This window comes from Coregonus lavaretus (assembly GCF_964263955.1).
Source record: "Coregonus lavaretus genome assembly, chromosome: 30".
Lineage (NCBI taxonomy): Eukaryota > Metazoa > Chordata > Actinopteri > Salmoniformes > Salmonidae > Coregonus > Coregonus lavaretus.
In genome coordinates, this window is record NC_140017.1 from 22,099,543 (window position 1) to 22,126,820 (window position 27,278).

Consider the following 27,278-nt stretch of genomic DNA (forward strand, 5'->3'; position numbering starts at 1 on the left):
CGTTTTTCAACCACTCAAACTGTAATTTTGGCAAGTGAGTTAGGACATCTACTTGTGCATGACACAAGTAATTTTTCCAACAATTGTTTACAGACAGATTATTTCACTTATAATTCACTGTATCACAATTCCAGTGGGTCAGAAGTTTACATACACTAAGTTGACTGTGCCTTTAAACAGCTTGGAAAATTCCAGAAAATGATGTCATGGCTTTAGAAGCTTCTGATAGGCTAATTGACATAATTTGAGTCAATTGGAGGTGTACCTGTGGATGAATTTCAAGGCCTACCTTCAAACTCAGTGCGTCTTTACTTGACATGATGGGAAAATCAAAAGAAATCAGCCAAGACCTCAGAAGAAAATGTGTAGACCTCCACAAGTCTGGTTCATCCTTGGGAGCAATTTCCAAACGCCTGAAGGTACCTCGTTCATCTGTACAAACAATAGTAGGCAAGTATAAACACCATGGGACCACGATGAAACAAAAATAGAACTGTTTGGCCATAATGACCATTGTTATGTTTGGAGGAAAAAGGGAGATGCTTGCAAGCCGAACAACACCATCCCAACCGTGAAGCACGGAGGTGGCAGCATCATGATGTGGGGATGCTTTGCTGCAGGAGGGACTGGTGCACTTCACAAAATAGATGGCATCATGAGGAAGGAAAATTATGTGGATATATTGAAGCAACATCTCAAGACATCAGTCAGGAAGTTAAAGCTTGGTCGCAAATGGGTCTGCCAAATGGACAATGACCCCAAGCATACTCCCAAAGTTGTGGCAAAATGGCTTAAGGACAACAAAGTCAAGGTATTGGAGTGGCCATTACAAAGCCCTGACCTCAATCCTATAGAAAATGTGTGGGCAGAACTGAAAAAGCGTGTGCGAGCAAGGAGGCCTACAAACCTGACTCAGTTACACCAGCTCTGTCAGGAGGAATGGGCCAAAATTCACCCAATTTATTGTGGGAAGCTTGTGGAAGGCTACCCGAAACGTTTGACCCAAGTTAAACAATTTAAAGGCAATGATACCAAATGCTAATTGAGTGTATGTAAACTTCTGACCCACTGGGAATGTGGTGAAAGAAATAAAAGCTGAAATAAATCACTCTCTACTATTATTCTGACATTTCACATTCTTAAAATAAAGTGGTGATCCTAACTGACCTAAGACAGGGAATTTGTACTAGGATTAAATGTCAGGAATTGTGAAAACTGAGTATAAATGTATTTGGCTAAGGTGTATGTAAACTTCCGACTTAAACTGTTTCTACTAATGGGCTTGTTTGTAACAGCTGTCTCATCATGTCTCTTCAACAGGTTTATAATCAGACCGACCAGGAATTAAGCTGTGCTGTCTTCTGAGACAGATGGACAGAGAGTGAGAGTGATAGAGAGAGGAGAGAAGGAGAGAGAAAACAGTATAGAGAGACAGACAGGGAGAGATAGGGAGACAGACAGTGAAAGATAATGAGAGGGAAAAGAAGAAAGAGTGAAAACGAGAGAGCGACCAGAAGCCCCAGCCAGAATTGGCACATTAGTGGCCAGGCGAAGGGGTGTTTGCTGAGGTGAATGAGGGCGAAGGGCGAGCGGCAGGGAGCACTTTGCAGCGGCTAGCACCATCATCTCAAGCTGCGGCAGGGATTTTAAGGGCCTCAATGAGTGTTGTTAGGGCTGGAGTAACTTCATTAGTGGCCCCTGGAGTGTCGTAAGGACTGGAGTAACTTCATTATTGGCCCCTGGTGGGGAAGACGGGGAAGGTAAAAAACAAATTAAAAACATTTCACTGCACCTATTGTACGTGACAATAAAACATATTTTTTTAATTAAAGCACCCCATTAACTGCAGAGCAGACTAGTGGCATGTGGGGGGTGTGGAAGAGAGGATGGAGAAGGGAAGCGTGGGGAAGAGAGGGGGAGGTAAAACCACCCCATTTACTGCAGAGCAGAGCAAACACTTCACAGAGATGGCCATTAGCCGCTGCCCTTCCACCTGCTCTGGTGGTGATATAGGACCATAGAGTAGAGCAGACCTTCACTTGACTACTGCTTGATAGGGCTTTCTGCCTTACAGCTGGATGGATGCATTACCCATTCCATTTGGGGTGAATGAGTGAGTGAGAGACAGACAGAGACAGACGGACACAGACAGATAGACACACACACAGTGTGTGTGTACTGTGTGTTTAATATGGCCTATTGTCGGCATAGTAAAGGACCGGCGCTAGACAGACAGACAGACAGACATGAAACTGTTGACTCTTCAGCTCCAAACAGTCAATATGGATGTAAATGAGGCCTCCATTGATCTACAGACAGACGGCTGAAGTGGAGTCCATCAGAGAAACTAGAGGCCATGTATTCTGATTGAGTCCATCAGAGAAACTAGGGGCCATGTATTCTGGTGGAGTCCATCAGAGATAGAGGCTACTCGTGCCATTATTTATTTTCCACAGGCAGCAATTGGTTTGGTAAAAATACCATACAGATGGCAGACAGACAGGCTTCATACTAGAGCCTGTCCTTTCTGATCTGATTTAAGAGGGTATTTTTGATTGACAGGGAAAGTCATTCTCTGGAGGTAAAAACAGGAACATAAAGGAGTACTCTATTTTGTATGGCAATGTTACAATGCTATACTAAAATTGTACAGTGATTGTGTTGGTAAAAATACAGTGCCTTGCAAAAGTATTCATCCCCCTTGGCGCATGATCTGTCACATGATCTCAGTAAATATACACCTGTTCTGAAAGGCCCCAGAGTCTGAAACACCACTAAGCAAGGGGCACTACCAAGCAAGCGACACCATGAAGACCAAGGAGCTCTCCAAACAGGTCAGGGACAAAGTTGTGGAGAAGTACAGATCAGGGTTGGGTTATAAAAAAAATATCAGAAACTTTGAACATCCCACGGAGCACCATTAAATCCTTATTTGGCACCCCAACAAACCTGCCAAGAGAGAGCCACCCACCAAAACTCACGGACAAGGCAAGGAGGGCATTAATCAGAGAGGCAACAAAGAGACCAAAATTAACCCTGAAGGAGCTGCAAAGCTCCACAGCGGAGATTGGAGTATCTGTCCATATAACCACTTTAAGACAGAGCTGGGCTTTACGGAAGAGTGGCCAGAAAAAAACCATTGCTTAAAGAAAGAAATATGCAAACATGTTTGGTGTTCGCCAAAAGGCATGTGGGAGACTCCCCAAACATATGGAAGAAGGTACTCTGGTCAGATGAGACTAAAATTGAGCTTCTTGGCTATCAAGGAAAACGCTATGTCTAGCGCAAACCCAACACCTCTCATCACCCCCGAAAACACCATCCCCACAGTGAAGCATGGTGGTGGCAGCATCATGCTGTGGGGATGTTTTTCATCGGCAGGGACTGGGAAACTGGTCAGAATTGAAGGAATGATGGATGCCGCTAAATACAGGGAAATTCTTGAGGGAAACCTGTTTTAGTCTTCCAGAGATTTGAGACTGGGACGGAGGTTCACCTTCCAGCAGGACAATGACCCTAAGCATACTGCTAAAGCAACACTTGAGTGGTTTAAGGGGAAACATTTAAATGTATTGGAATGGCCTAGTCAAAGCCCAGACCTCAATCCAATTGAGAATCTGTGGTATGACTTAAAGATTGCTGTACACCAGCGAAACCCATCCAACTTGAAGGAGCTGGAGCAGTTTTGCCTTGAAGAATGGGCAAAAATCCCAGTGGCTAGATGTGCCAAGCTTATAGAGACATACCCCAAGAGACTTATAGCTGTAATTGCTGCAAAAGGTGGCTCTACAAAGTATTGACTTTGGCGGGTGAATAGTTATGCACGGCCAAGTTCTGTTTTTTTGTCTTATTTCTTGTTTGTTTCACTTTTTTTTTTTATTTTGCATCTTCAAAGTGGTAGGCATGTTGTGTAAATCAAATGATACAAAACCCCCAAAAATCCATTTTAATTCCAGGTCGTAAGGCAACAAACTAGGAAAAATGCCAAGGGGGTGAATCCTTTCGCAAGCCACTGTATCTAACAAATGGCAGACAGTCTTCATACCAGAGCTTGCCCTTTCTCATCTATTTGTACTGCATCACTACTGACAATACACTTCACTAAAAGCCTGCACCTAAACCCTCTGAGGCCTATGGCAGGCGTGTCTTTAAAAACCTCTCCTTTTTGAGAGATGAAGCAAACCTAAAAAGGCTTTTGGCAAAGTAACAATATAGAGACATTTATTTTTGTAAACACACCATCTGGTCACAGATTCCACATTTCAGATAAATATCTGTAGCCTAGAATAAAAAATAGCTTGCAACAGCTATCTTACCAGCAGCAAGTGAGGCGAGTTCTTGTACAGAATAGAATAACTTTATTAATCCCGGAGGGGATATTAGTCGTTTATAAAAGTCATAGTAAAACTCAGGCTCTAATACCATTTGTCACACATTCCTCAATATCAGGTACAATTCCTAAACACGTCAGCTTCTACAGGTTTTGTTTGAGCTCTTGAGTAAATTGTTTTTGTGTCTCAAAGGAGTCTCTGCTGTAGCTGTTTATGATGTGTGATGCGTTAGCCCGCTAATGTGTCATAGCCGATAGCGAGGATGCAGTCCAGACACCAGGTGCCCTTGACTGTGTCCCAAATGGGACCATATTCACTATATGGTGTACTACTTTTCACCAAGGCCCATAGGCTCTGGTAAAAAGTAGTGCACTATATAGGGTATAGGCTGCCATTTGGGTCACAATCTGTGTCTCTGACAGCCAAATGAAAAAACTGCCCAATCCTGATTCAATAACAATACACTGATAAGTGAATCTAGCCTGGTCACAGATCTGTTTATGACGTACAATTAGCCAACTCCTATGGTCACTGTCATGTACAAAAACAGATCTGGGACCAACTAAAATTAACCTGGACTGAACTCTGCACAGTATGCTGTGTTCTGACTGCCAATAAGAGAGAGAGCGAGAAATAGGCCTTATTAGTGTATTAATATACTCATATTAAGATTCATTTTAGGAAACTTGCTTTCAGGATTTTAAAGAGAAGCGAATTGTATAGTGCAGAGTCAGGTAATATGGCTACCAAATCCTAGGTGCCTTATAGATTATGAATAATGAAAACTGGCATACAAAATTACTGCTTGGAGACATTTCATTCATGATAATAAGGATACATTCCAAACATATATGTCTTACACACTAGCACCACCTGGTGGGAGAAATAACAGGGGTTTGACGATACTTCACATGTAAGACTTTATTCTGTGCTTCCTTCAATACCTCTAGTATATACTGAACAAAAGAAAAACGTAACATGTAAAGTGTTGGTCCCATGTTTCATGAGCTGAAATAAAAGAACCCAGAAAATTTCCATAAGCACAAAAAGCTTATTTCTCTCAACTGTTGTGTACAAATATGTTTACCTCCCTGTTAGTGAGCATTTCTCCTTTGCCAAGATAATCCATCCACGTGACAGGTGAAGCATATCAAGAAGGTGATTAAACAGCATGATCATTGCTAAACATTGACTACAGCTCAACGTTCAACACCATAGTGCCCTCACAGCTCATCACTAAGCTAAGGACCCTGGGACTAAACACCCCTCTCTGCAACTGGATCCTGGACTTCCTGACGGGCCGCCCCTAGGTGGTAAGAGTAGGTAACAACACATCCGCCACGCTGATGCTCAACATGGGGGCCCCTCAGGGGTGCGTGCTTAGTCCCCTTGTGTACTCCCTGTTCACTCATGACTGCATGGCCAGGCACGACTCCAACACCATCATTAAGTTTGCAGATGACACAACAGTGGTAGGCCTGATCACCAACAACAACGAGACAGCCTGTAGGGAGGACGTCAGAGACCTGGCCGTGTGGTGCCAGGACAACAACCTCTCCCTCAACGTGATCAAGACAAAGGAGATGATTGTGGACTACAGGAAAAAGAAGAGGACCGAGCATGCCCCCATTCTCATCGACGGGGCTGTAGTGGAGCAGGTTGAGAGCTTCAAGTTCCTTGGTGTCCACATCACCAACAAACTAACATGGTCCAAGCACACCAACACAGTCGTGAAGAGGGCACGACAAAACCTATTCCCCCTAAGGAGACTGAAAAGATTTGGCATGGGTCCTCAGATCCTCAAAAGGTTATACAGCTGCACCATCGAGAGCATCCTGACTGGTTGCATCACTGCCTGGTATGGCAACTGCTCGGCCTCTGACCACAAGGCAATACAGAGGGTAGTGTGTACGGCCCAGTATATCACCGGGGCCAAGCTTCCTGCCATCCAGGACCTCTATACACCAGGCGGTGTCAGAGGAAGGCCCTAAAAATTGTCAAAGACTCCAGCCACCCTAGTCATAGACTGTTCTCTCTGCTACCGCACGGCAAGCGGTACCGGAGCGCCAAGTCTAGGTCCAAGAGGCTTCTAAACAGCTTCTACCCCCAAGCCATAAGACTCCTGAACATCTAATCAAATGGCTACCCAGACTATTTGCATTGCCCCCCCCCTTTTACGCTGCTGCTACTCTCTGTTTATTATCTATGCACCCCCTTTATATAGCCTCGCTATTGTTATTTTACTGCTGCTCTTTAAAAAAAAATTTTTTATTTAATTTATTTAATTTATTATTTTTTTGGTATTCTTTCTTAAAACTGCATTATTGGTTAAGGGCTTGTAAATAAGCATTTCACTGCATGTGACAAATAAAATGTGATATGATTACACAGGTGCACCTTGTGCTGGGGACAATAAAAGGCCACTCTAAAATGTGCAGTTTTGTCACACAACACAATGCCACAGATGTCTCAAGTTTTGAGGGTGCATGCAGTTGGCATGCTGATTGCAGGAATGTCCACCAGAGCTGTTGCCAGAGAATTTAATGTTCATTTCTCTACCATAAGACGCTTAAACGTCATTTTAGAGAATTTGGCAGTACGTCCAACCGGCCTCACAACCACAGACCACATGTAACTACACCACAGAAATCATACATACATACAGTGGGGAAAAAAAGTATTTAGTCAGCCACCAATTGTGCAAGTTCTCGCACTTAAAAAGATGAGAGAGGCCTGTAATTTTCATCATAGGTACATGTCAACTTTGACAGACATAATGAGAAAAAAAAATCCAGAAAATCACATTGTAGGATTTTTTATGAATTTATTTGCATATTATGGTGGAAAATAAGTATTTGGTCAATAACAAAAGTTTCTCAATACTTTGTTATATACCCTTTGTTGGCAATGACACAGGTCAAATGTTTTCTGTAAGTCTTCACAAGGTTTTCACACACTGTTGCTGGTATTTTGGCCCATTCCTCCATGCAGATCTCCTCTAGAGCAGTGATGTTTTGGGGCTGTCGCTGGGCAACACGGACTTTCAACTCCCTCCAAAGATTTTCTATGGGGTTGAGATCTGGAGACTGGCTAGGCCACTCCAGGACCTTGAAATGCTTCTTACAAAGCCACTCCTTCGTTGCCCGGGCGGTGTGTTTGGGATCATTGTCATGCTGAAAGACCCAGCCACGTTTCATCTTCAATGCCCTTGCTGATGGAAGGAGGTTTTCACTCAAAATCTCACGATACATGGCCCCATTCATTCTTTCCTTTACACGGATCAGTCGTCCTGGTCCCTTTGCAGAAAAACAGCCCCAAAGCATGATGTTTCCACCCCCATGCTTCACAGTAGGTATGGTGTTCTTTGGATGCAACTCAGCATTCTTTGTCCTCCAAACACGACGAGTTGAGTTTTTACCAAAAAGTTCTATTTTGGTTTAATCTGGCCATATGACATTCTCCCAATCCTCTTCTGGATCATCCAAATGCACTCTAGCAAACTTCAGACGGGCCTGGACATGTACTGGCTTAAGCAGGGGGACACGTCTGCAGGATTTGAGTCCCTGGCGGCGTAGTGTGTTACTGATGGTAGGCTTTGTTACTTTGGTCCCAGCTCTCTGCAGGTCATTCACTAGGTCCTCCCGTGTGGTTCTGGGATATTTGCTCACCGTTCTTGTGATCATTTTGACCCCACGGGGTGAGATCTTGCGTGGAGCCCCAGATAGAGGGAGATTATCAGTGGTCTTGTATGTCTTCCATTTCCTAATAATTGCTCCCACAGTTGATTTCCTCAAACCAAGCTGCTTACCTATTGCAGATTCAGTCTTCCCAGCCTGGTGCAGGTCTACAATTTTGTTTCTGGTGTCCTTTGACAGCTCTTGTGTCTTGGCCATAGTGGAGTTTGGAGTGTGACTGTTTGAGGTTGTGGACAGGTGTCTTTTATACTGATAACAAGTTCAAACAGGTGCCATTAATACAGGTAACGAGTGGAGGACAGAGGAGCCTCTTAAAGAAGAAGTTACAGGTCTGTGAGAGACAGAAATCTTGCTTGTTTGTAGGTGACCAAATACTTATTTTCCACCATAATTTGCAAATAAATTCATTAAAAATCCTACAATGTGATTTTCTGATTTTTTTTTCTCAATTTGTCTGTCATAGTTGACGTGTACCTATGATGAAAATTACAGGCCTCTCTCATCTTTTTAAGTGGGAGAACTTGCACAATTGGTGGCTGACTAAATACTTTTTTTCCCCACTGTATAGCTTCAGAGTCTTCTTTAGGGGACAACTTTCAGATAGAATAATACTATAGTATCCCTGTCTGGTGTCTACTGTATCACACATTCAATAGTCAGTCCTCTGGATACTGTAACAGACAGATACATTTTGGCCCCTCAGAGGGGGGAGTGGGAGGGGCCTGACTAGTCCTTGGGCATTGTCCTTTGTGCTTCCCTTGTGTTCCTGGACCATTTGCAATGCAACTCCAGGTCTCAGAGAGCAAAATAAATTAGGGCCGAGCCTCCAAGGTGCTGTATATATAAAAATTACATTTCATGTAGGTTTTGTATTTTATAATGATATTTTCATGGTTAGATATTTTTCACACTCACAAAAAGTAGTCACAGGTTGTTGTTGTTTTTATACATAAAATGTGCAAGTTAGCAAACAGATAATTTCTCGTGGACAGAGTACGTAAATTGGACTATCCAATGTTGGACTATCCCATTTTGGATTCTCAGACCTGACAGTCTTCAATTTGGAACCCTCCAACTTGGAACCCTCTGAATTGGGACTCTCCGATTTAGCACCATCCAATTTGGCTTTCTTACTGCCATAAACCATCACCTCTTGCAACCTACTCCTCCTCTATTCACAGCTCTCCTCATAGGGGCACATCCTACACTTTCAAGCCTCTTCTATATCCTCAAAATCCACTCCATGGGGCTCCCTCTCCCCCTCCAGAAGCCCAGGTAGCCCCTGAGTTTAACGCTTAGCTGGGTCTCCTCAAACTCTACCTCCCTGGTTCCTATGAGGCCTCCGGAGCTCTGGTGTCTGTATTCCAGGTGTAGCTTGTCAATGGGCTGGAGGTTGGAGAAATATAGCACAACCAACAGGTGGTAGACGAGCTCTCCGAAGGAGACCGCAAGGAGGCCCAATTTCTGGGCATAGCTCTGGAGCTCTGACACAAAGGCCTGGTGGGGATGGATCTTGAGGTAGTGGAGGAGCTGATCCCTCTTCATAGAACCCTGGAGTCAAACAGGAGTTTATATAGACCCACCTGAGAGAGAATCCAGTGAGAGAGACAGAGATCAGAGAGAGAGAGAGATCAGAGAGAGGGGGGAAAGAGAGATCCGAGAGATCATAGAGGGGTCAAAGAGACCAGAGGGAGAGATAAATGTGAGACCAGAGAGAAAGTGAAAGGTCAGAGAGATACCAAAGAGGTTAGAAAAACATCAGAGAGAATTGGTGTGTGTCTGGGTGTGGTAGTGTAGCCAGGGCCGGCCCTAGCCTTTTGGGGGAAGATAATGGACCCTAACATATATGCATGTAGTTGGTGCTGTATATTAACTAATATGCAGTGCATTCGGAAAGTATTCAGACCCCTTGACTTTTTCCACATTTTGTTGCGTTACAGCCTTATTCTAAAATGGATTAAATTGTTTTATTCCCCTCATCAGTCTACACACAATACCCCATAATGACAAAGCAAAAACAGGTTTTTAGAAACGTTAGTAAATGTATTAAAAATACAAAACTGAAATATCACAATTACATAAGTATTCAGACCCTTTACTCAGTACTTTGTTGAAGCACCTTTGGCAGCGATTACTGCCTCAAGTCTTCTTGGGTATGACGCTACAAGCTTGGCACACCTGTATTTGGGGAGTTTCTCCCATTCTTCTGTGCAGATCCTCTCAAGCTCTGTCAGGTTGGATGGGGAGCGTCGCTGCACAGCTATTTTCAGGTCCCTCCAGAGATGTTCGATCAGGTTCAAGTCCGGGCTTTGGCTGGGCCACTCAAGGACATTCAGAGACTTGTCCCAAAGCCACTCCTGCGTTGTCTTGGCTGTGTGCTTCAGGTCGTTGTCCTGTTGGAAGGTGAACCTTCACCCCAGTCTGAGGTCCTGAGCGCTATGGAGCAGGTTTTTATCAAGAATCTCTCTGTACTTCTCTCTGTTCATCTTTCCCTCAATCACCCAGTCCCTGCCGCTGAAAAACATCCCCACAGCATTATGCTGCCACCACCATGCTTCACCGTAGGGATGGTGCAAGGTTTCCTCCAGACGTGACGCTTGGCATTCAGGCCAAAGAGATCTTGGTTTCATCAGACCAGAGAATCTTGTTTCTCATGGTCTGAGAGTCCTTTAGGTGCCTTTTGGCAAATTCCAAGCGGTCTGTCATGTCCCTTTTACTGAGGAGTGGCTTCCATCTGGCCACTCTGCCAAAAAGGCTTGATTGGTGGAGTGCTGCAGAGATGGTTGTCCTTCTGGAAGGTTCTCCCATCTCCACAGAGGAACTCTGGAGCTCTGTCAGAGTGACTATCGGGTTCTTGGTCACCTCCCTGACCAAGGCCCTTCTCCCCTGATTGCTCAGTTTGGCCGGGCAGCCAGCTCTAGGAAGAGTCCTGCTGGTTCCAAACTTCTTCCATTTAAGAATGATGGAGGCCACTGTGTTCTTGGGGACCTTCAATGCTGCAGAAATTTTTTGGAACCCTTTCCCAGATCTGTGCCTCGACACAATCCTGTCTCGGAGCTCTACGGACAATTCCTTCAACCTCATGGCTTGGTTTTTGCTCTGACATTCACTGTCAACTGTGGGACCTTATATAGACAGGTGTGTGCATTCCCAAATCATGTCCAATCAATTGAATTTATAACAGTTGGACTCCAATCAAGTTATAGAAACATCTCAAGGATGATCAATGGAAACAGGATGCACCTGAGCTCAATTTTGAATCTCAAAGCAAAGGGTCTGAATACTTATGTAAATAGGGTATTTCTGTTTTTCATTTGTAATACATTTGCAAAAATTTCAAAAAACCTGCTTTCGCTTTGTCATTATGGGGTATTGTGTGTAGATTGATGAGGGGGAAAAACTATTTAATCAATTTTAGAATAAGTCTAACGTAACAAAATGTGGAAAAAGTGAAGGGGTCTGAATACTTTCCGAATGCACTATTCTTGAGTGGGTTTACCGTTTCTTAATAAGGCCATTGGTCCTCTCCTCCATCTTGGCAAGGGACTGGCCATCATCGCCCACACACATACCCGGTGTCAGACTGTGTTGATCAGCACCAGAGCTCAAACTGGTACTGGTACCACTAGAAGGAGTCACATTGGTACCATCAGCAGGAATCAGACCAGCGGGAGTCAGATTGGTACCATCACCGGGTGTCAGACTGGTACCATCCCCGGGAGTCAAAATAGTACCACCAGCGGGAGTCAGCCTGGTACCAACTGGGTTGGTCAGGAGGGGCTAGAGTAGATCAAAGATAAAGAAAGATACTGTAGTAGGGGAACTTCAGAGAAGTAACAGTTACACCGTATTTTATGAACTGCATGGATTATTGACCTATGGACAACTGTTTTAAATTAACTGTATAGACTATTGCACTGTATAGCTGTAATGTACATTCAGGCATAGTAAACAGTCCATAATATTCAATAATCCCATTGGGCATGTATCTCATCTAGAAATGCTGTTAGCAAACATTTCAATAAGCAGTCATACTCACTGAGATGCTCCGACTGTATACTAGTAGTAGTTCTGAATGCACCAATGTGTAAGTCGCTCTGGATAAGAGCGTCTGCTAAATGATGTAAATGTAAATGCTTGTATCATCCAAGTCATCTAATAGAGCCTCCCTTGGAGTGGTGTTGGAATTCATTGCTAAAACTGACAGTGCATTACTAGACTAAGACTGATTCTTTAACTCATAACTACGTGTAGTCCAATGTCCAATAATGGTCCGTTATTGTCTGGTATATATCTGGTCCACAGGAGGCTGCTGAGGGGAGGACGACTCATAATAATGACCGGAACGGAGCGAATGGAATGGCATCAAACACATGGAAACGCATCTTCTGATTGGCTCAAACGCATTATGAAAGAAAGAAATTCCACTAATTAACTTTTAACAAGGCATACCTGTTAATTGAAATGCATTCCAGGTGACTACCTCATGAAGCTGGTTGAGAGAATGCCAAGAGTGTGCAAAGCTGTCATCGAGGCAAAGGGGGGCTATTTTAAGAATCTCAAATATAACATATATTTTGATTTGTTTAACACTTCTTTGGTTACTAGATGATTCCATATGTGTTATTTCATAGTTTTGATGTCTTCACTATTATTCTACAATGTAGAATAATAGTAAAAATAAAGAAAAACCCTTGAATGAGTAGGTGTGTCCAAACTTTTGACTGGTACTGTATTTGACACCATTCCACTCCAGCCATTACCACGAGCCCGTTCTTCCCAATTAAGGTGCCACCAACCTCCTGTAGTCTGGTCCAATAATGAACAATTGTACCATGCAGATGTTTTGCCCAGACTTGTTAGAGTGAAGTCACACCCCTAATTGACGTCAGAATTCTTTAGATCGTGTCTCATTGGTTCATGTCTGTGGAGGATCATGAGGACTGTTTTGCTAGCACAGACTGCAATATGTTCCGTGATTCATCCAATGGCATTGAGGAGTATAGCACCTCAGTCACAGGCTTCATCAATAAGTCCATTGACGACGTCGTCCCCACAGTGACCGTACGTACATATCCCAACCAGAAGCCATGGATTACAGGCAACATCTGCATCGAGCTAAAGGCTAGAGCTGCCGCTTTCAAGGAGCAGGACACTAATCCGGACGCTTATAAGAAATCCCGCTATGCCCTCAGACGAACCATCACAGGCAAAGCGTCAATACAGGACTAAGATTGAATCCTACTACACCGGCTCTGATGCTCGTCAGATGTGGCAGGGCTTGCAAACTATTAAGGACTACAAAGGGAAACCCAGCCGCGAGCTGCCCAGTGACGCAAGCCTACCAGACGAGCTAAATGCCTTTTATGCTCGCTTCGAGGCAAGCAACACTGAAGCATGCATGAGAGCACCAGCTGTTCCGGACGACTGTGTGATCACTCTCTCCGTAGCCGATGTGAGCAAGACCTTTAAACAGGTCAACATTCACAAGGACAGATTACCAGGGCGTGTACTCAGAGCATGTGCAGACCAACTGGCAAGTGTCTTTACTGACATTTTCAACCTCTCCCTGACCGAGTCTATAATTCCCACGTTTCAAGCAAACCACCATAGTCCCTGTGCCCAAGAATGCGAAGATAACCTTCCTAAATCACTACCGCCACGTAGCACTCACGTTGGTAATCATGAAGTGCTTTGAAAGGTTGGTCGTGGCTCACAACACCATCATCCCGGAAACCCTACATCCACTCCAATTCGCATACCGCCCCAACAGATCCACAGAAGACGCAATCTCAATCGCACTCCACACTGCCCTTTCCCACCTGGACAAAAGGAAGACCTATGTGAGAATGCTGTTCATTGACTACAGCTCAGCGTTCAACACCATAGTGTGGTCCAAACACACCAAGACAGTCGTGAAGAGGGCACGACAAAGCCTATTCCCCCTCAGGAGACTAAAAAGATTTGGCATGGGTCCTCAGATCCTCAAAAAATTCTACAGCTGCACCATCGAGAGCATCCTGACTGGTTGCATCACCGCCTGGTATGGCAACTGCTTGGCCTCTGACCGCAAGGCACTACAGAGGGTAGTGCGTACGGCCCAGTACATCACTGGGGCAAAGCTCCCTGCCATCCAGGACCTCTATACCAGGCGGTGTCAGAGGAAGGCCCTCAAAATTGTCAAAGACTCCAGTCACCCTAGTCATAGACTGTTCTCTCTGCTACCGCACGGCAAGCGGTACCGGAGTGCCAAGTCTAGGTCCAAAAGACTTCTCAACAGCTTCTACCCCCAAGCCATAAGACTCCTGAACAGCTAATCATGGCTACCCGGACTATTTGCACTGCCCCCCCACCCCATCCTTTTTACGCTGCTGCTACTCTGTTAAGTATTTATGCATAGTCACTTTAACTCTACCCACATGTACATATTACCTCAACTACCTCAACTAGCCGGTGCCCCCGCACATTGACTATGCAACGGTACCCCCCTGTATATATAGCCTCCCTACTGTCACTTTATTCTATTGTATATATAGCCTCCCTACTGTCACTTTATTTTTTACTTCTGCTCTTTTTTTCTCAACACTTTTTTTGTTGTTGTTTTATTCTTACTTTTTTGTTTAAAATAAATGCACTGTTGGTTAAGGGCTGTAAGTAAGCATTTCACTGTAATGTCTGCACCTGTTGTATTCGGCGCATGTGACCAATAAAATTTGATTTGATTTGATTTGATTAGTGCCCACAAAGCTCATCACTAAGCTAAGGACCCTGGGACTAAACATCTCCCTCTGCAACTGGATCCTGGACTTCCTGACGGGCCGCCCCCAGGTGGTAAGGGTAGGTAACAACACATCTGCCACGCTGATCCTCAACACCGGGGCCCCTCAGGGGTTTGTGCTTAGTCCCCTCCTGTACTCACTGTTCACCCATGACTGTGTGGCCAAGCACGACTCGAACCCCATCATTAAGTTTGCTGATGACACAACAGTGGTAGGCCAGGACAACAACCTCTCCCTCAATGTGAGCAAGACAAAGGAGATGATCGTGGACTACAGGAAAAGGAGGGCCGAACAGGCCCCCATTAACATCTACGGGGCTGTAGTGGAGCGGGTCGATAGTTTCAAGTTCCTTGGTGTCCACATCCCCAACAAACTATCATGGTCCAAACACAACAAGACAGTCGTGAAGAGGGCACGACAACACCTTTTCCCCCTCAGGAGACTGAAAATATTTGGCATGGGTCCCCAGATCCTCAAAAGGTTATACAGCTGCACCATCGAGAGCATCCATCACCGCCTGGTATGGCAACTGCTTGGCATCCGACCGTAAGGCGCTACAGAGCGTAGTGCGTACGGCCCAATACATCACTGGGGCCAAGCTTCCTGCCATCCAGGACCTATATACTAGGCGTGTCAGAGGAAGGCCCAAAAAATCGTCAAAGACTCCAGTCACCCAAGTAAGACTGTTCTCTCTGCTACTGCATGGCAAGCGGTACTGGAGCACCAAGTCTAGGTCCAAAAGGCTCCTTAACAGCTTCTACCCCCAAGCTATAAGAGTGCTGAACAATTAATGAAATGGCCACCCTGTCTATTTACATTGACCCCCCCCAAATGACACATTGAGTTTTTACACTGCTGCTACTAGCTGTTTATTATCTATGCAGTCACTTTACCCCAACCTACATGTACAAACTACCTCAACTAACCTGTACCCCCACACATTGCCTCGGGACCGGTACCCCCTGTATATAGCCTCGTTATTGTGATGTAATTTTATTGTGTTACTTTTTATTTTATTTTGTAAATATTTAAATAACTCTATTTCTTGAACTGCATTGTTGGTTAAGGGCTTGTAAGTAAGCATTTCACGGTAAGTCCTACACCGGTTGTATTCGGCGCATGTGACAAATACAATTTGATTTGAGTAACCAATGTTGTTCATTGTTGCTACAGTAACCAATTACTGCGACACTTAGTTACTCACGTTCGGAGTGCACACCTTCAAAAGTAGCTGATGAAGTTCTCGTTTTTCAATTCATCACGCCGGTGTAACAGTGTTATAAAGTGTAGGCCTATGTATGCTTCGATATAAAGCAGTTGACACACAATGTATAAACGATCAATAGTTTGATGGTTTATCTAGTTAGCCCAAGCGTCGGCGGTAGAGAATGAACCACAGCAGAAACGTTGATACGGCGGTATGGAGTAAAGATGCTTTGATGTCTACCAACGTGAGCGTTACAAATGACAGCAAGCGAAAGAAAAAGACGAGAAAGCACAAAACAAAAGATAAAAAGAAGAGTAGATCAACGAGAAGAGGACCGAGCTCGCCTTCAAACTCCGATGATGCAGCAGGTTGGTTTGTTTTGGTGATGCTCACAAAATCTAGTTTTAAATGCCTAGCGTAGGCCTATAGGCCTACCCACAACTGTTTTACCATAACGTTATCATAGTAACCCCAACACGGATCCTTTGTTTATGTTTTTGTCATAGATTTTGTTAAAGCTGCAATATATGTAACTTTTTGGTCGACCCAACCAAATTCGCATAGAAGTGTGAGTTATAGATCTGTCATTCTCATTAAAAGCAAGTCTTAGACTCCTTGATAAATTAAAGGTTAAAAAAAATAAAGCAGTAGATCTGTTCTATGTGCGCCATTTCTGTTTTACTTTTAGTTTTGTACACCAGCTTCAAACAGCTGAAATTACAATATTTTTGGTTATTGATATTTCACAGCAGTTTAGATGGACAATGATTATCAACACTATACATTTGTTTTGTCAAACGGAAATTAGGTGAACTTTTAGAATTTAAGTAAAAAGGAAATGGCAGAGCAATTTCTCCATATTGCACCTTTAATAAACAATGAATAGCTTATAGCTTCGTATATTTTTGAAAAGCACTGATGCCTGCCTTTTCGCTAAAAAGGGACAACATGTGAAAGAGAGCCTAAAGTGACCCTTTAATCACCTGCAAGGGGTGAATGTGTTGAGTGATATTGTTGTGAAATCAAAACACTTGGGTATCAAATTAAGATTAACCTGTAATTTATCCCCACTTTGCCGGCCTGCAATCACAGCAGATAAACTCAACACTGAGCAGCAGCAGGTCGTCAAAGGCTCCTCCACATGGTCCAACCCCACCCTGAAGGGCTCCAACGGCAAAAAGACCAAAGCCAGGAGTCTGATCAGCCTCCGCACCAATAAATCCCAGCGAGAGGCAATGAAACACGAGGAAAAAACGTTGACAGGCCCAGACGCTGGTACCCTCCAAGCCCCACTGTCAGGGGACCAGGCCAACCCAGCCAGGGAGAGCCTGAGGTGGGACGGAGTTCTGGAGGATCCGGTGGCCGAGGCAAAGAGGATAGAGGTGTACAAGGCCAACCGGAGGAAACGCTACCTGGCCTCACAGCAGGGGGTGATGGACTACTTGGGCCTGTTCAAGGGACACTTGGAGAGCAGTGGTGTCATTACACACCACATCTAGGTGGGGCTGTTTTCACACTAATAAATCTGTAGTTTTATGTGCAGTTATACAGTATGTGCAGCACCTTCTCTATCCTGCAGGTGGCATAGTTGTCTCAATCTGAGATGGTGGAACATTATAATTGTACTGAAGTTGTAGCTCTACTCCGGTAGTGGCTATTTAAAAAGGCACATCCCTAATTGATAATCAAAATAAAATCCTGATAAGACTACTTTGAATTAACGTATGGATTTGGAGTACATAACATCAAATAATTGTAACACTTCTCAAATCTGATATAAGACAGTTTGTCTTTATTTCAAACAGACACTATAAAAACAGAGCTTTAAAAGCAATATCATTTTACTTCAATAAGGCACTTTGGGTATCTCAAGACAGTTCAGGTCCTCTAGATGTGTATTATTGGAAGATACCTGTGTATTACTAATAGGCTACCAAAAGGAGTTGATGAGCATCAAATAAATACATAACAAAATGAAACCTCTAGAAGCAACCAGAAGAGGATAGGCGACGATAATGAACCATTGATGGACAGTCCATGAGGTGTTAGTAAAAACAAGACTTCACTATCAGGAAAATGCTAAAACTTTATAACTGAAAACAATAATGACACATTGGATCATCTCTCGCTACTCATTACCAACTAATACCAATTTCCTCAATTCGCAATGATCTGTGGAAAACATGTCCCAACGTTCAACACAGAACTTGCTGTAATTTGCAACTCTTTTACACAATATGAAAAAAGCTGTGGCTTTCTGCTCCATGACCATACTTACAGTAGATGACAATGTTTGTTTAGGCAAGACTAAGTTGGGGTTTGGTGTTACACCAGGATCATACATCTCTATACATGGCTCAGTGTTACACTATCCAGGCTAATATATTCTGCTTGTGGTATGTAACGTTGTGCAACAAATACCCCATAATACCGTGATTTGACGAGACATTTTAAAGCCCAGTCATAGACAGTAATTTGACAACTCCGTGGGCTACGATGCTTTCCAATCTAAACTAATAGACTGTGTAACCTGGGTCCATGGTTGGTGTCAGCCTGGTGGATGGTTGGGCCCCAGGGACCCCTCCCTCAGGCCGTGCCCAGCCTTCCCCTAACCTCACTGGGGTAGCCTACTCCGGTCAGCAGCTTCCAGCTCCACGCTCGACAAGAATCTCCTGGATAGCCGGCGGCTGTCGTAGCTCAGCTCTGTGGTGTAGATGGTGCGAGCGTGCTTGGGGTAGACGATGGTGGTGCTCTGGAAGCGCTGGGCCCGCTGGCGAGGCTGGAGGTCTAGCTGGGTCTTGTAGTGTCTCCAGGTGCTGTGAGGGACAGCCAGGACTGTCTGGCTGCAGTGCTCCAGACCCAGGCCTCTGGGCTGCATGGCCACGTCGTGGATAAAGTGACGCTCTGAATCATAGTGGACAGACGACGTGTATCTAGGAATGACAACGTTTGGGCAAGTGTCATTTCACTACATGTTCAGCTAGATATCGTTTTAGGACTGGAATGTGGCAAGGCTTCAAGCACTGCAAACCTCCAAGAAATAGACACTTGGCTACAGGAGGCATACACACAGGCTGACTACACACAGGCTGACAGAAGTAAAAAAATAAAAATAAAAAATAAAATAAGTAACTACTACATTTGATCTGTGGTCCACCACATTTCTTTAATGGTATTTATACCAATAGTGAGGCATATGCAGCACACAGTGGACAGTGCTAAGCCAATTTCAAACCACACAAACATTCACAGCCTAAATGCAGTCATTTAAAACAGCATACCGTATTTCCTTTGGCGGTAGTGGATCAAGTTCTATGCCCTCCCCGTAGGACAACGTGTGCAGCTGAGGAACAGATCCAATCGATAAAATTGGAACCTGCAAGCAAAGTCAGCCGACACAGTCAGCACTCACATAAGGAGACAATATTTGGTGGAGGTGGCGAACGTGATTGGCTTGGGCTACTGACCCAATTTACTATTGACATGACCCAGATTCACAATGGGCCATGCAGGAAAACGTATTCAGAGGCTAAATATTTCGTTAACAATGTTTTAACTTTGCCTTACAGTAAAGGCTAACATCCCGTTATGAAATTGTAACAATAGTAGTAACGTGCGACAACCTACGTACCAAGTACGACCCTCTCCTCTCGTCTTCAGACACCGGGCTTATGGCACCTTTATCCCCACAGTCAGGCAGCAGCCAGTGGCTCGGACTGGGGCTGGGTGGTAATCCGGAGTCCGGGCTGTCAAGTCCCCGCTCGGCTTTGCAGCTCATGTCCAATGGCTCGTCGTCACATACATTCAGCAAGTTTAGTCTGCCCACCATTGCTTTACAAAAAAATTCAATAAATAATAAACGACCCCTGCTGCGTGATGAGTTTTCAGAACTGTAGGTAAAATTGATTTCCAATTCGTAGAGGCGTCTTTCCTTGAATACAACGGATCATCCACGTCGGGTAATTTCCCAATGGTCAAGCAAGTCGGCAGACGGCAATTGGCTTGCATTAACTTCTCTTGCTTGGCAATAGGCTACGGTTCACGACTGTCGGTAACCCACAGCGTTTCTAAACAAATTTTACAATATGCTATTTAAATCCTCCATAAGTCAACGAACGAATAAGTCATTTCTCCCCCAAAATGTTTTTGCCCTTCACATTTTTTGGGGGGCGGCTAAGAGATTCAATATAAATCGTTGTTGCTTTGAAGTTGACAAAATAGTGAAATCAAGCTATGTGTCACAGGCACTGAAGTATAAAAGAACACAGGGGAAGGAACTGAGGATTGTCCCGCCTGTCTTTAAATTTCTCTCCCTTCAAAGGGTTTCATTGTTTTTGCAGTGAAATAGAGAAAGGGAAACGGCTTTTAAAACGCACCCTCACCTCTGATTGGAGGGGAAATGAAAGGCAACAAAACGAAACATGGGAACTCTCCTTCTGCCCTCCCACCGAACAAAAACACCCTTGTAAAATGTTAACCTCAACTGGGCCGATTCTGTTGAAAACGTTTCTTAAACGGGAGCGAACTGAAAGAAACAGGGAGGGACCTATCTGAATTTGTCCAATAGAAACACTTTTTGTTTGGACTAATGATTACACCCATGGACTCGGACAGAGAGCGGTGTGTGAGATACAACATTCCGACAAGGAAAACATGGCAAACTTTTATTCGTGTTTTTGACCAGTTACTACTACAGTAGCCTATTACTGACGATACAACGTAACATGTTTTTATTCTTATGAACTAAAGGCAGGAATATGTAAATCAAAAAAGCATTATAGCATTAATATATTAATACATACATTTTTCAATTTGCAGGATAATAATGGTTTCCAAGGACGAAATCCAACACCAATCGTTCATGCTCCATAACTGATTTAGAATCGATACTTGACACACTAGACACATTCTTCAGACCCCATCCTTATGATGTTGTGCTACACCACCAAATAATTCATTTCCCTATATGAACCACTTCAAAGGATCACTGATCCAGAATATTTGCTGTTACATGCAATAGGTAATTTATCTGAAGCAAGTAACAGTAGAAATAATTAGCTCAATGACAGTATGAAAAGCAACTATCTGTTCCTTCCGATAATATATTCTTGCTCTCCACTAGCGTCATTGTGCTAACTTCTCAGTGTAATTCCCTGTCTAACAGAGGAACTTATGTTGACTGTTGTGCAAGGATACATTGTACAAAATTATATTGTTCTCTGTTTAAGAATTATTGTCTAAACCTTTTTTATTTTCTGTTGTTATTCCGGGCCTCAGACTGACAGGCCTAGATTACTTGTCAATCATAATGAAAACTTGCCAGACGATACCAACCCTACCATTACACTTGTTTACACTGAGCTGCACTGGGGTCGGAACGCAATCATGGTTACATTAAGACACCGTGGAGCCAGCGCGAGATATGGGTCGGAAAACGTACCTCAATGCAGGGATGGGATATGCCACTGTACTCTAAATTTTACCTCTATCGAATACACTGCTCTATCGAAAAGATTGAAATACCGCTAGTTTTTCCGGAAAACGTCCCTTTTCGTCCTCATGCTAGCTAGCAGTATCCACTGCACCCATTTTGGAATGACAGTGTCAGCCAATTACCTCCTTTGTTGTTCAACGCAACGTGCCATTCCAAAAAATAAAAATGGCTGCGGTGGCTACTGCTAACTAGCATGAGGACGAAAAGAGACATTTTCCGGGAAAACAAGCACTATTTCAATCTTTTCGATAGAGCAGTGTGGATAAAGGTGAAATTTGGAGTACAGTGGCATATCCCATCCCTGCATTGAGGTATGTTTTCCGACCTCTCTCCCGCACTGGCTCCACAGTGTCTTAATGTAACCATGATTGCGTTCCGACCCCAGTGCATCTCAGTGTAAACAAGCGTAACGGTAGGGTCGGTATCTTCTGGCAAGTTTTCATTATGATTGACAGGTAATCTAGGTCAGTGTCAAATACAGGGGCCCGGAATACAGGGGCTTTGACTGGTTCTCATTTCATGGGGGACTTTCAAAAAGCACAGAAACTGGCTCGTGTCTAATTGAGGAGATAGGAAATCCCAAGATCCTCTCTGTCCCAGACCTGGGGGCTTAACCACTGAACCTGGAGACAACAATGCATGGTGGGATGCGGTCCATCAACCCGGAGGGACACTGGAAACATACACAAACTCCTAACTAACTGCATCCTCCCCTTGAACACGGAACCAAGAGAAACACACTAAAAGACATCGGACTGGAGAAGTGGAGAACATTCTGAAAACATTAGAACATTCTGAAAATGTTAGCTTCAAAACGCATTGAAGTTCCTTGTTCTGTCTGGGACTGGGAGGATAGGTGCCAAAGCGGCAGCAAATTGCTCCTAAAGCCGTTTTTAGTTAGTAGCTCAGTCTTTTTAAGTGCAAACACATTTTGCTAAAAGGCATAGTGTGTATGATATAGTCTACATTTAATGACATTTACAAAGCTCGGGTATTTAGTGTCATAAAAAGAGAAGCAGAAAAGAAATACAGAAGTAAATAAGTCGTATGTGCCAACAGCTTACTGCAGCTGAGGACATTTCTTCATAATCTGACAGTTGACTTTGAAATCATGAGGGTCATATTAATGCGCCTAACAAAAATGAGACAATCATGTCTTTACTCTGCCTGCAATTCTCCGTTATGATTGAACAGAGCAGGAAAAAGTATTTGAGATGAATTACTGGAATAATTTGTGTGTGTGGTATGGTGATGTGTGTGAGTGTGTGCACGCTCAGAGTCTCTTCTTGATGAGCTTCTCCAGTTTGCGTATGCGCGAGTTCTCCTGCTCGGGGGTGGGGGTGCTGAAGGAGAGAGAGGGGCCTCCGTCGGCCCCTGATGGTGGAGTGGGTAACCTCTGTCTGAAGAGCTCCAACATGCTGCTCTGCTCACTGCGCTTCAACCCCTACACACACACACACCAGTTATTGCAAGAGGAAACAACAAGAGAGAACAAGACAACAGCCAGAGGAAGTAGGAAATAACGGTTGAAAACAGGTGACATCATTGAGAGAGACAAAACACGTGGACCACACCGAAGTGGCCCTTACCTTCATATCCAGAGTTTTCTGGAAGGTCTCTGGGTTCCCATCAGCAAGGAGCTTGATGTAGTTATCCACAAAAACCACGGCGGGTTCATGGGGGGCCATGACCACCTGTGGGGGGGGTAGAGACATCAGTGGTTGCTCATACATTCACATCTCAATACTGAAGCGCAGCATGGGGTTTTTAGATCCCCCCCGTTCCCAAGAGCTATGATGGAACGACCAAGATTCATAAACTCTGTGTGTGTGTGCATGTGCATGGTAAGTGTGTGCGGCCCGTAAAAACAAACAGGCCCCAGAGTCAGTCAACTATCAGACCAGACATTGTGCAAGTGGTTAAAGCTGCAAACAAAGCCCCAACATTACACTGACTACATCCAAAATTGCATTCTATTCCCTATATAGTGCACTACTTTTGACAAGAGCCCTATGGGATTTGGTCAAAAGTAGTGCACTATATAGGGAATAGGGAGCCATTTCAGATGCAACCACTGACTCCACTGTTGGGCTATATTACTAAAAGGCTATATTTAGGAGACCCGACCCCTACTCTTTTTACACACCAAGTACTCCATGCATGGGTGGATGGGAATTAGCCTCACTGGTCATTATTTGGGGCTATAATGAGAGATTGAAAGTTTAGGCAAATCGCAATGGGGATTAGTAAAAAAAGAAACTGTGAAATAGGTTAGATTTATTTTTGGCTTTCAAGAGAGAGATAGGGAGAAGGAGAGAAACAAGGGAGAGAGGAAAAGCTGGTTCATATAGCATTGAGACTGATCGTAGTTGCTTGCTACAGAGTGGACAGACAAACATGGTTGACAGATCCCACTGAAAAAATAAATCAAAATCGGGAATTGCACCCCCTCCAACACTCCTTTTCTCCACCCAAAACATATCTCACTCACCAACACACAACCCCTCTCCCTTTCCCTCCCGTCCTCTCTCTGTGCCTAAGGGGTGTGGGCCAGAATACATACAGTGTCTTCGGAAAAAATTCAGACCCCTTGACTTTTTCTACATTTTGCTACGTTACAGCCTTATTCTAAAATGGTTTAAATAAAATTTAAAAACTCAGCAATCTACACACAATACGCCATAATGACAAAGAGAAAACAGTTTTTTTGAAATATTTGCTAATGTATCAAAAATAAAAAAACAGAAATACCTTACTTACATGATAAGTATTCAGACCCTTTGCTATGAGTCTCGAAATTGAGCAGGGGTGCATCCTATTTCCATTGACCATCCTTGAGATGTTTCTACAACTTGATTGGAGTCTACCTGTGGTCAATTCAATTGATTGGACATGATGTGGAAAGACCCACCTGTCTATTTAAGGTCCCACAGTTGACCGTGCATGTCAGAGCAAAAACCAAGCCATGAGGTCGAAGCAATTGTCCGTAGAGCTCCGAAACAGGATTGTGTTGAGGCACAGATCTGGGAAAGGGTTCCAAAAAATGTCTGCAGCATTGAAGGTCCCCAAGAACACAGTGGCCTCCATCATTCTTAAATGGAAGAAGTTTGGAACCACCAAGACTCTTCCTAGAGCTGGCCACCCGGCCAAACTGAGCAATCGGGGGAGAAGGGCCTTGGTCAGGGAGGTGACCAAGAACCCGATAGTCACTCTGACAGAGCTCCAGAGTTCCTCTGTGGAGATGGGAGAACCTTCCAGAAGGACAACAATCTCTGCAGCACTCCACCAATCAAGCCTTTTTGGCAGAGTGGCCAGATGGAAGCCACTCCTCAGTAAAAGGGACATGACAGCCCGCTTGGAGTTTGCCAAAAGGCACCTAAAGAATCTCAGACCACGAGAAACAAGATTTTCTGGTCTGATGAAACCAAGATTGAACTCTTTGGCCTGAATGCCAAGAGTCACTTCTGGAGGAAACCTGGCACCATCCCTTCGGTGAAGCATGGTGGTGGCAGCATCATGCTGTGGGGATGTTTTTCAGCGGCAGGGACTGGGAGACTAGTCAGGATCGAGGGAAAGACAAACTGAGCAAAGTAGAGAGAGATCCTTGATGAAAACCTGATGCAGAGTGCTCAGGACCTCAGACTAGCGAAGTTTCACCTTCCAACAGGACAACGACCCTAAGCACACAGACAAGACAACACAGGAATAGCTTCTGGACAATTCTCTTAATATCCATGAGTGGCCCAGCCAGAGCCCAGACTTGAACCCGATCTAACATCTCTGGAGAGACCTGAAAATAGCTGTGCAGCTCGCTCTCCATCCAACCTGATTGAGCTTGAGAGGATCTGCAGAGAAGAATGGGTAAACTCCCCAAATACAGGTGTGCCAAGCTTGTAGCGTCATACCCAAGAAGACTCGAGGCTGTAATTGCTGCCCAAGGTGCTTCAACAAAGTACTGAGTAAAGGGTCTGAATACTATTTTTTATTTTTAATACATTTTTCAAAATTAAAAAATCTTGTTTTTTTGCTTTGTCATTATGGGGTATTGGGGTATTGTGTGTGGATTAATCTATTTTAGAATAAGGCTGTAACCTAACAAAATGTGAGAAAAAAAGGGGTCTGAATACTTTCCGAAGGCACTGTATAAGAGAGCGAAACCAAAGAGAGGAGAGACGGGACATGGAATGCTTCGGATTGTCTGGAATTCTTGAGGTTCCTTCCCCTCTGGACTGAGTGATTTACTTAGCAACTGTCCTGGAGGGAGGCCCAGGGAAAGCCTGGAGGGACTGTGTTTTAATTAGCTCGTAAAAACTAGAGAAAGAAAGGGAGGGAGAAGGGGGGAGAGAGAGAGCGAGAGAATAAAGAAAAAACATCCAGGCTAAAAGGAGGTGGGGTGGAGGGGTGTTGAAGCATTTCCACTCCCCAGAAGAGCGCTCTGGTGGTGGGGGAGAGGGCCGGGGTTGGGTGGGTGGCTAGAGGGCTGAGAGAGTGGAAAACAGCCACGTCTTATGGGGCAAGGAGGACTGCCTGAGCCTGAGAGACAGAAACAACCTACAGACATAGTCAGACAGACAGACTCACCAGAACAGGTCTACACTTGGAAACTATTATACTCAAACAGTCTAAACTACTTTATCACATAGTAATCATCACCATAACCTTTACTTTTATCATCCATGGACATCGTACAAACATTCGACCAGGAATAGTCCATCCATACTGGCCTGAGGCCCCACACTGACCTACAGTTGCTTGCGAAAGTATTCACCCCCTTGGCATTTGTCCTATTTTGTTGCCTTACAACCTGGAATTAAAATGGATTTTGGGGGGTTTGTATCATTTGATTTCCACAACATGCCTACCACTTTGACGATGCAAAACACTTCATAACTATTCACCCACCCAAAGTCAATACTTTGTAGAGCCACCTCTTGCAGCAATTACAGCTGCAAGTCTCTTGGGGTACGTCTCTATAAGCTTGGCACATTTAATCACTGGGATTTATGCCCATTCTTCAAGGCAAAACTGCTCCAGCTTCTTCAAGTTGGATGGGTTCCGCTGGTGTACAGCAATCTTTAAGTCATACCACAGATTCTCAATTGGATTGAGGTCTGGACTTTGACTAGGCCATTCCAAGACATGTAAATGTTTCCCCTTAAACCACTCGAGTGTTGCTTTAGCAGTATGCTTAGGGTCATTGTCCTGCTGGAAGGTGAACCTCCGTCCCAGTCTCAAATCTTTGGAAGACTGAAACAGGTTTCCCTCAAGAATTTCCCTATATTTAGTGCCATCCATCATTCCTTCAATTCTGACCAGTTTCCCAGTCCTTGCAGATGAAAAACATCCCCATAGCATGATGCTTCACTGCAGGGACGGTGTTCTCGGGGCGATGAGGTGTTGGGTTTGCGCCAGACATAGTTTTCCTTGATGGCCAAAAAACTAAATTTTAGTCTCATCTGACCAGAGTACCTTCTTCCATATGTTTGGGGAGTCTCCCACATGCCTTTAGGCAAACACCAAACGTGTTTGCTTATTTTTTTCTTTAAGCAATGGCTTTTTTTCTGGCCACTCTTCCCAGCTCTGTGGAGTGTACAGCTTAAAGTGGTCCTATGGACAGATACTCAAATCTCCGCTGTGGAGCTTTGCAGCTCCTTCAGGGTTATCTTTGGTCTCTTTGTTGCCTCTGATTAATGCCCTCCTTGCCTGGTCCGTGAGATTTGGTGGGCGGCCCTCTCTTGGCAGGTTTGTTGTGGTGCCATATTCTTTAAATCT

At 44.2% G+C, this 27,278-nt stretch overlaps 2 protein-coding genes across 2 annotated transcripts in view; both read right to left on the reverse strand.

Annotated features, from left to right (window-relative positions):
- Nucleotides 1–17,785: 17,785 nt before the first annotated feature.
- rflnb (refilin B) lies at nt 17,786–20,353 on the reverse strand. The gene is made up of 3 exons (XM_084147803.1): nt 19,644–20,353; nt 19,294–19,388; nt 17,786–18,945 (listed from the first exon to the last, which is right to left on the reverse strand). The coding sequence occupies exons 1-3, from the start codon at nt 19,839–19,841 to the stop codon at nt 18,627–18,629; spliced, it is 612 nt and encodes a 203-aa protein (XP_084003929.1). The 5' UTR covers nt 19,842–20,353; the 3' UTR covers nt 17,786–18,626.
- Nucleotides 20,354–20,662: 309 nt separating this feature from the next.
- Nucleotides 20,663–27,278, reverse strand: part of LOC311105831 (vacuolar protein sorting-associated protein 53 homolog) — a 36,978-nt gene continuing 30,362 nt past the window's right edge. The window contains exons 21-22 of the mRNA XM_084148040.1: nt 23,096–23,200; nt 20,663–22,950 (exon numbers count right to left, since the gene is read on the reverse strand). Coding sequence (XP_084004166.1) covers nt 22,780–22,950; nt 23,096–23,200 — 276 coding nt within the window. The 3' untranslated portion in view covers nt 20,663–22,779. The remainder of the gene's footprint in view (nt 22,951–23,095; nt 23,201–27,278) is intronic.

Excerpts from the sequence above, each read along its gene's own strand:
- rflnb (XM_084147803.1), bottom strand. The coding sequence starts at position 19,841 with ATGGTGGGCAGACTAAACTTGCTGAATGTATGTGACGACGAGCCATTG. Across the intron at positions 19,389-19,643 it reads AGAGGAGAGGGTCGTACTTG|GTTCCAATTTTATCGATTGG; the intron begins GTACGTAGGTTG and ends CTTTGCTTGCAG. Across the intron at positions 18,946-19,293 it reads CTACCGCCAAAGGAAATACG|ATACACGTCGTCTGTCCACT; the intron begins GTATGCTGTTTT and ends TGTCATTCCTAG.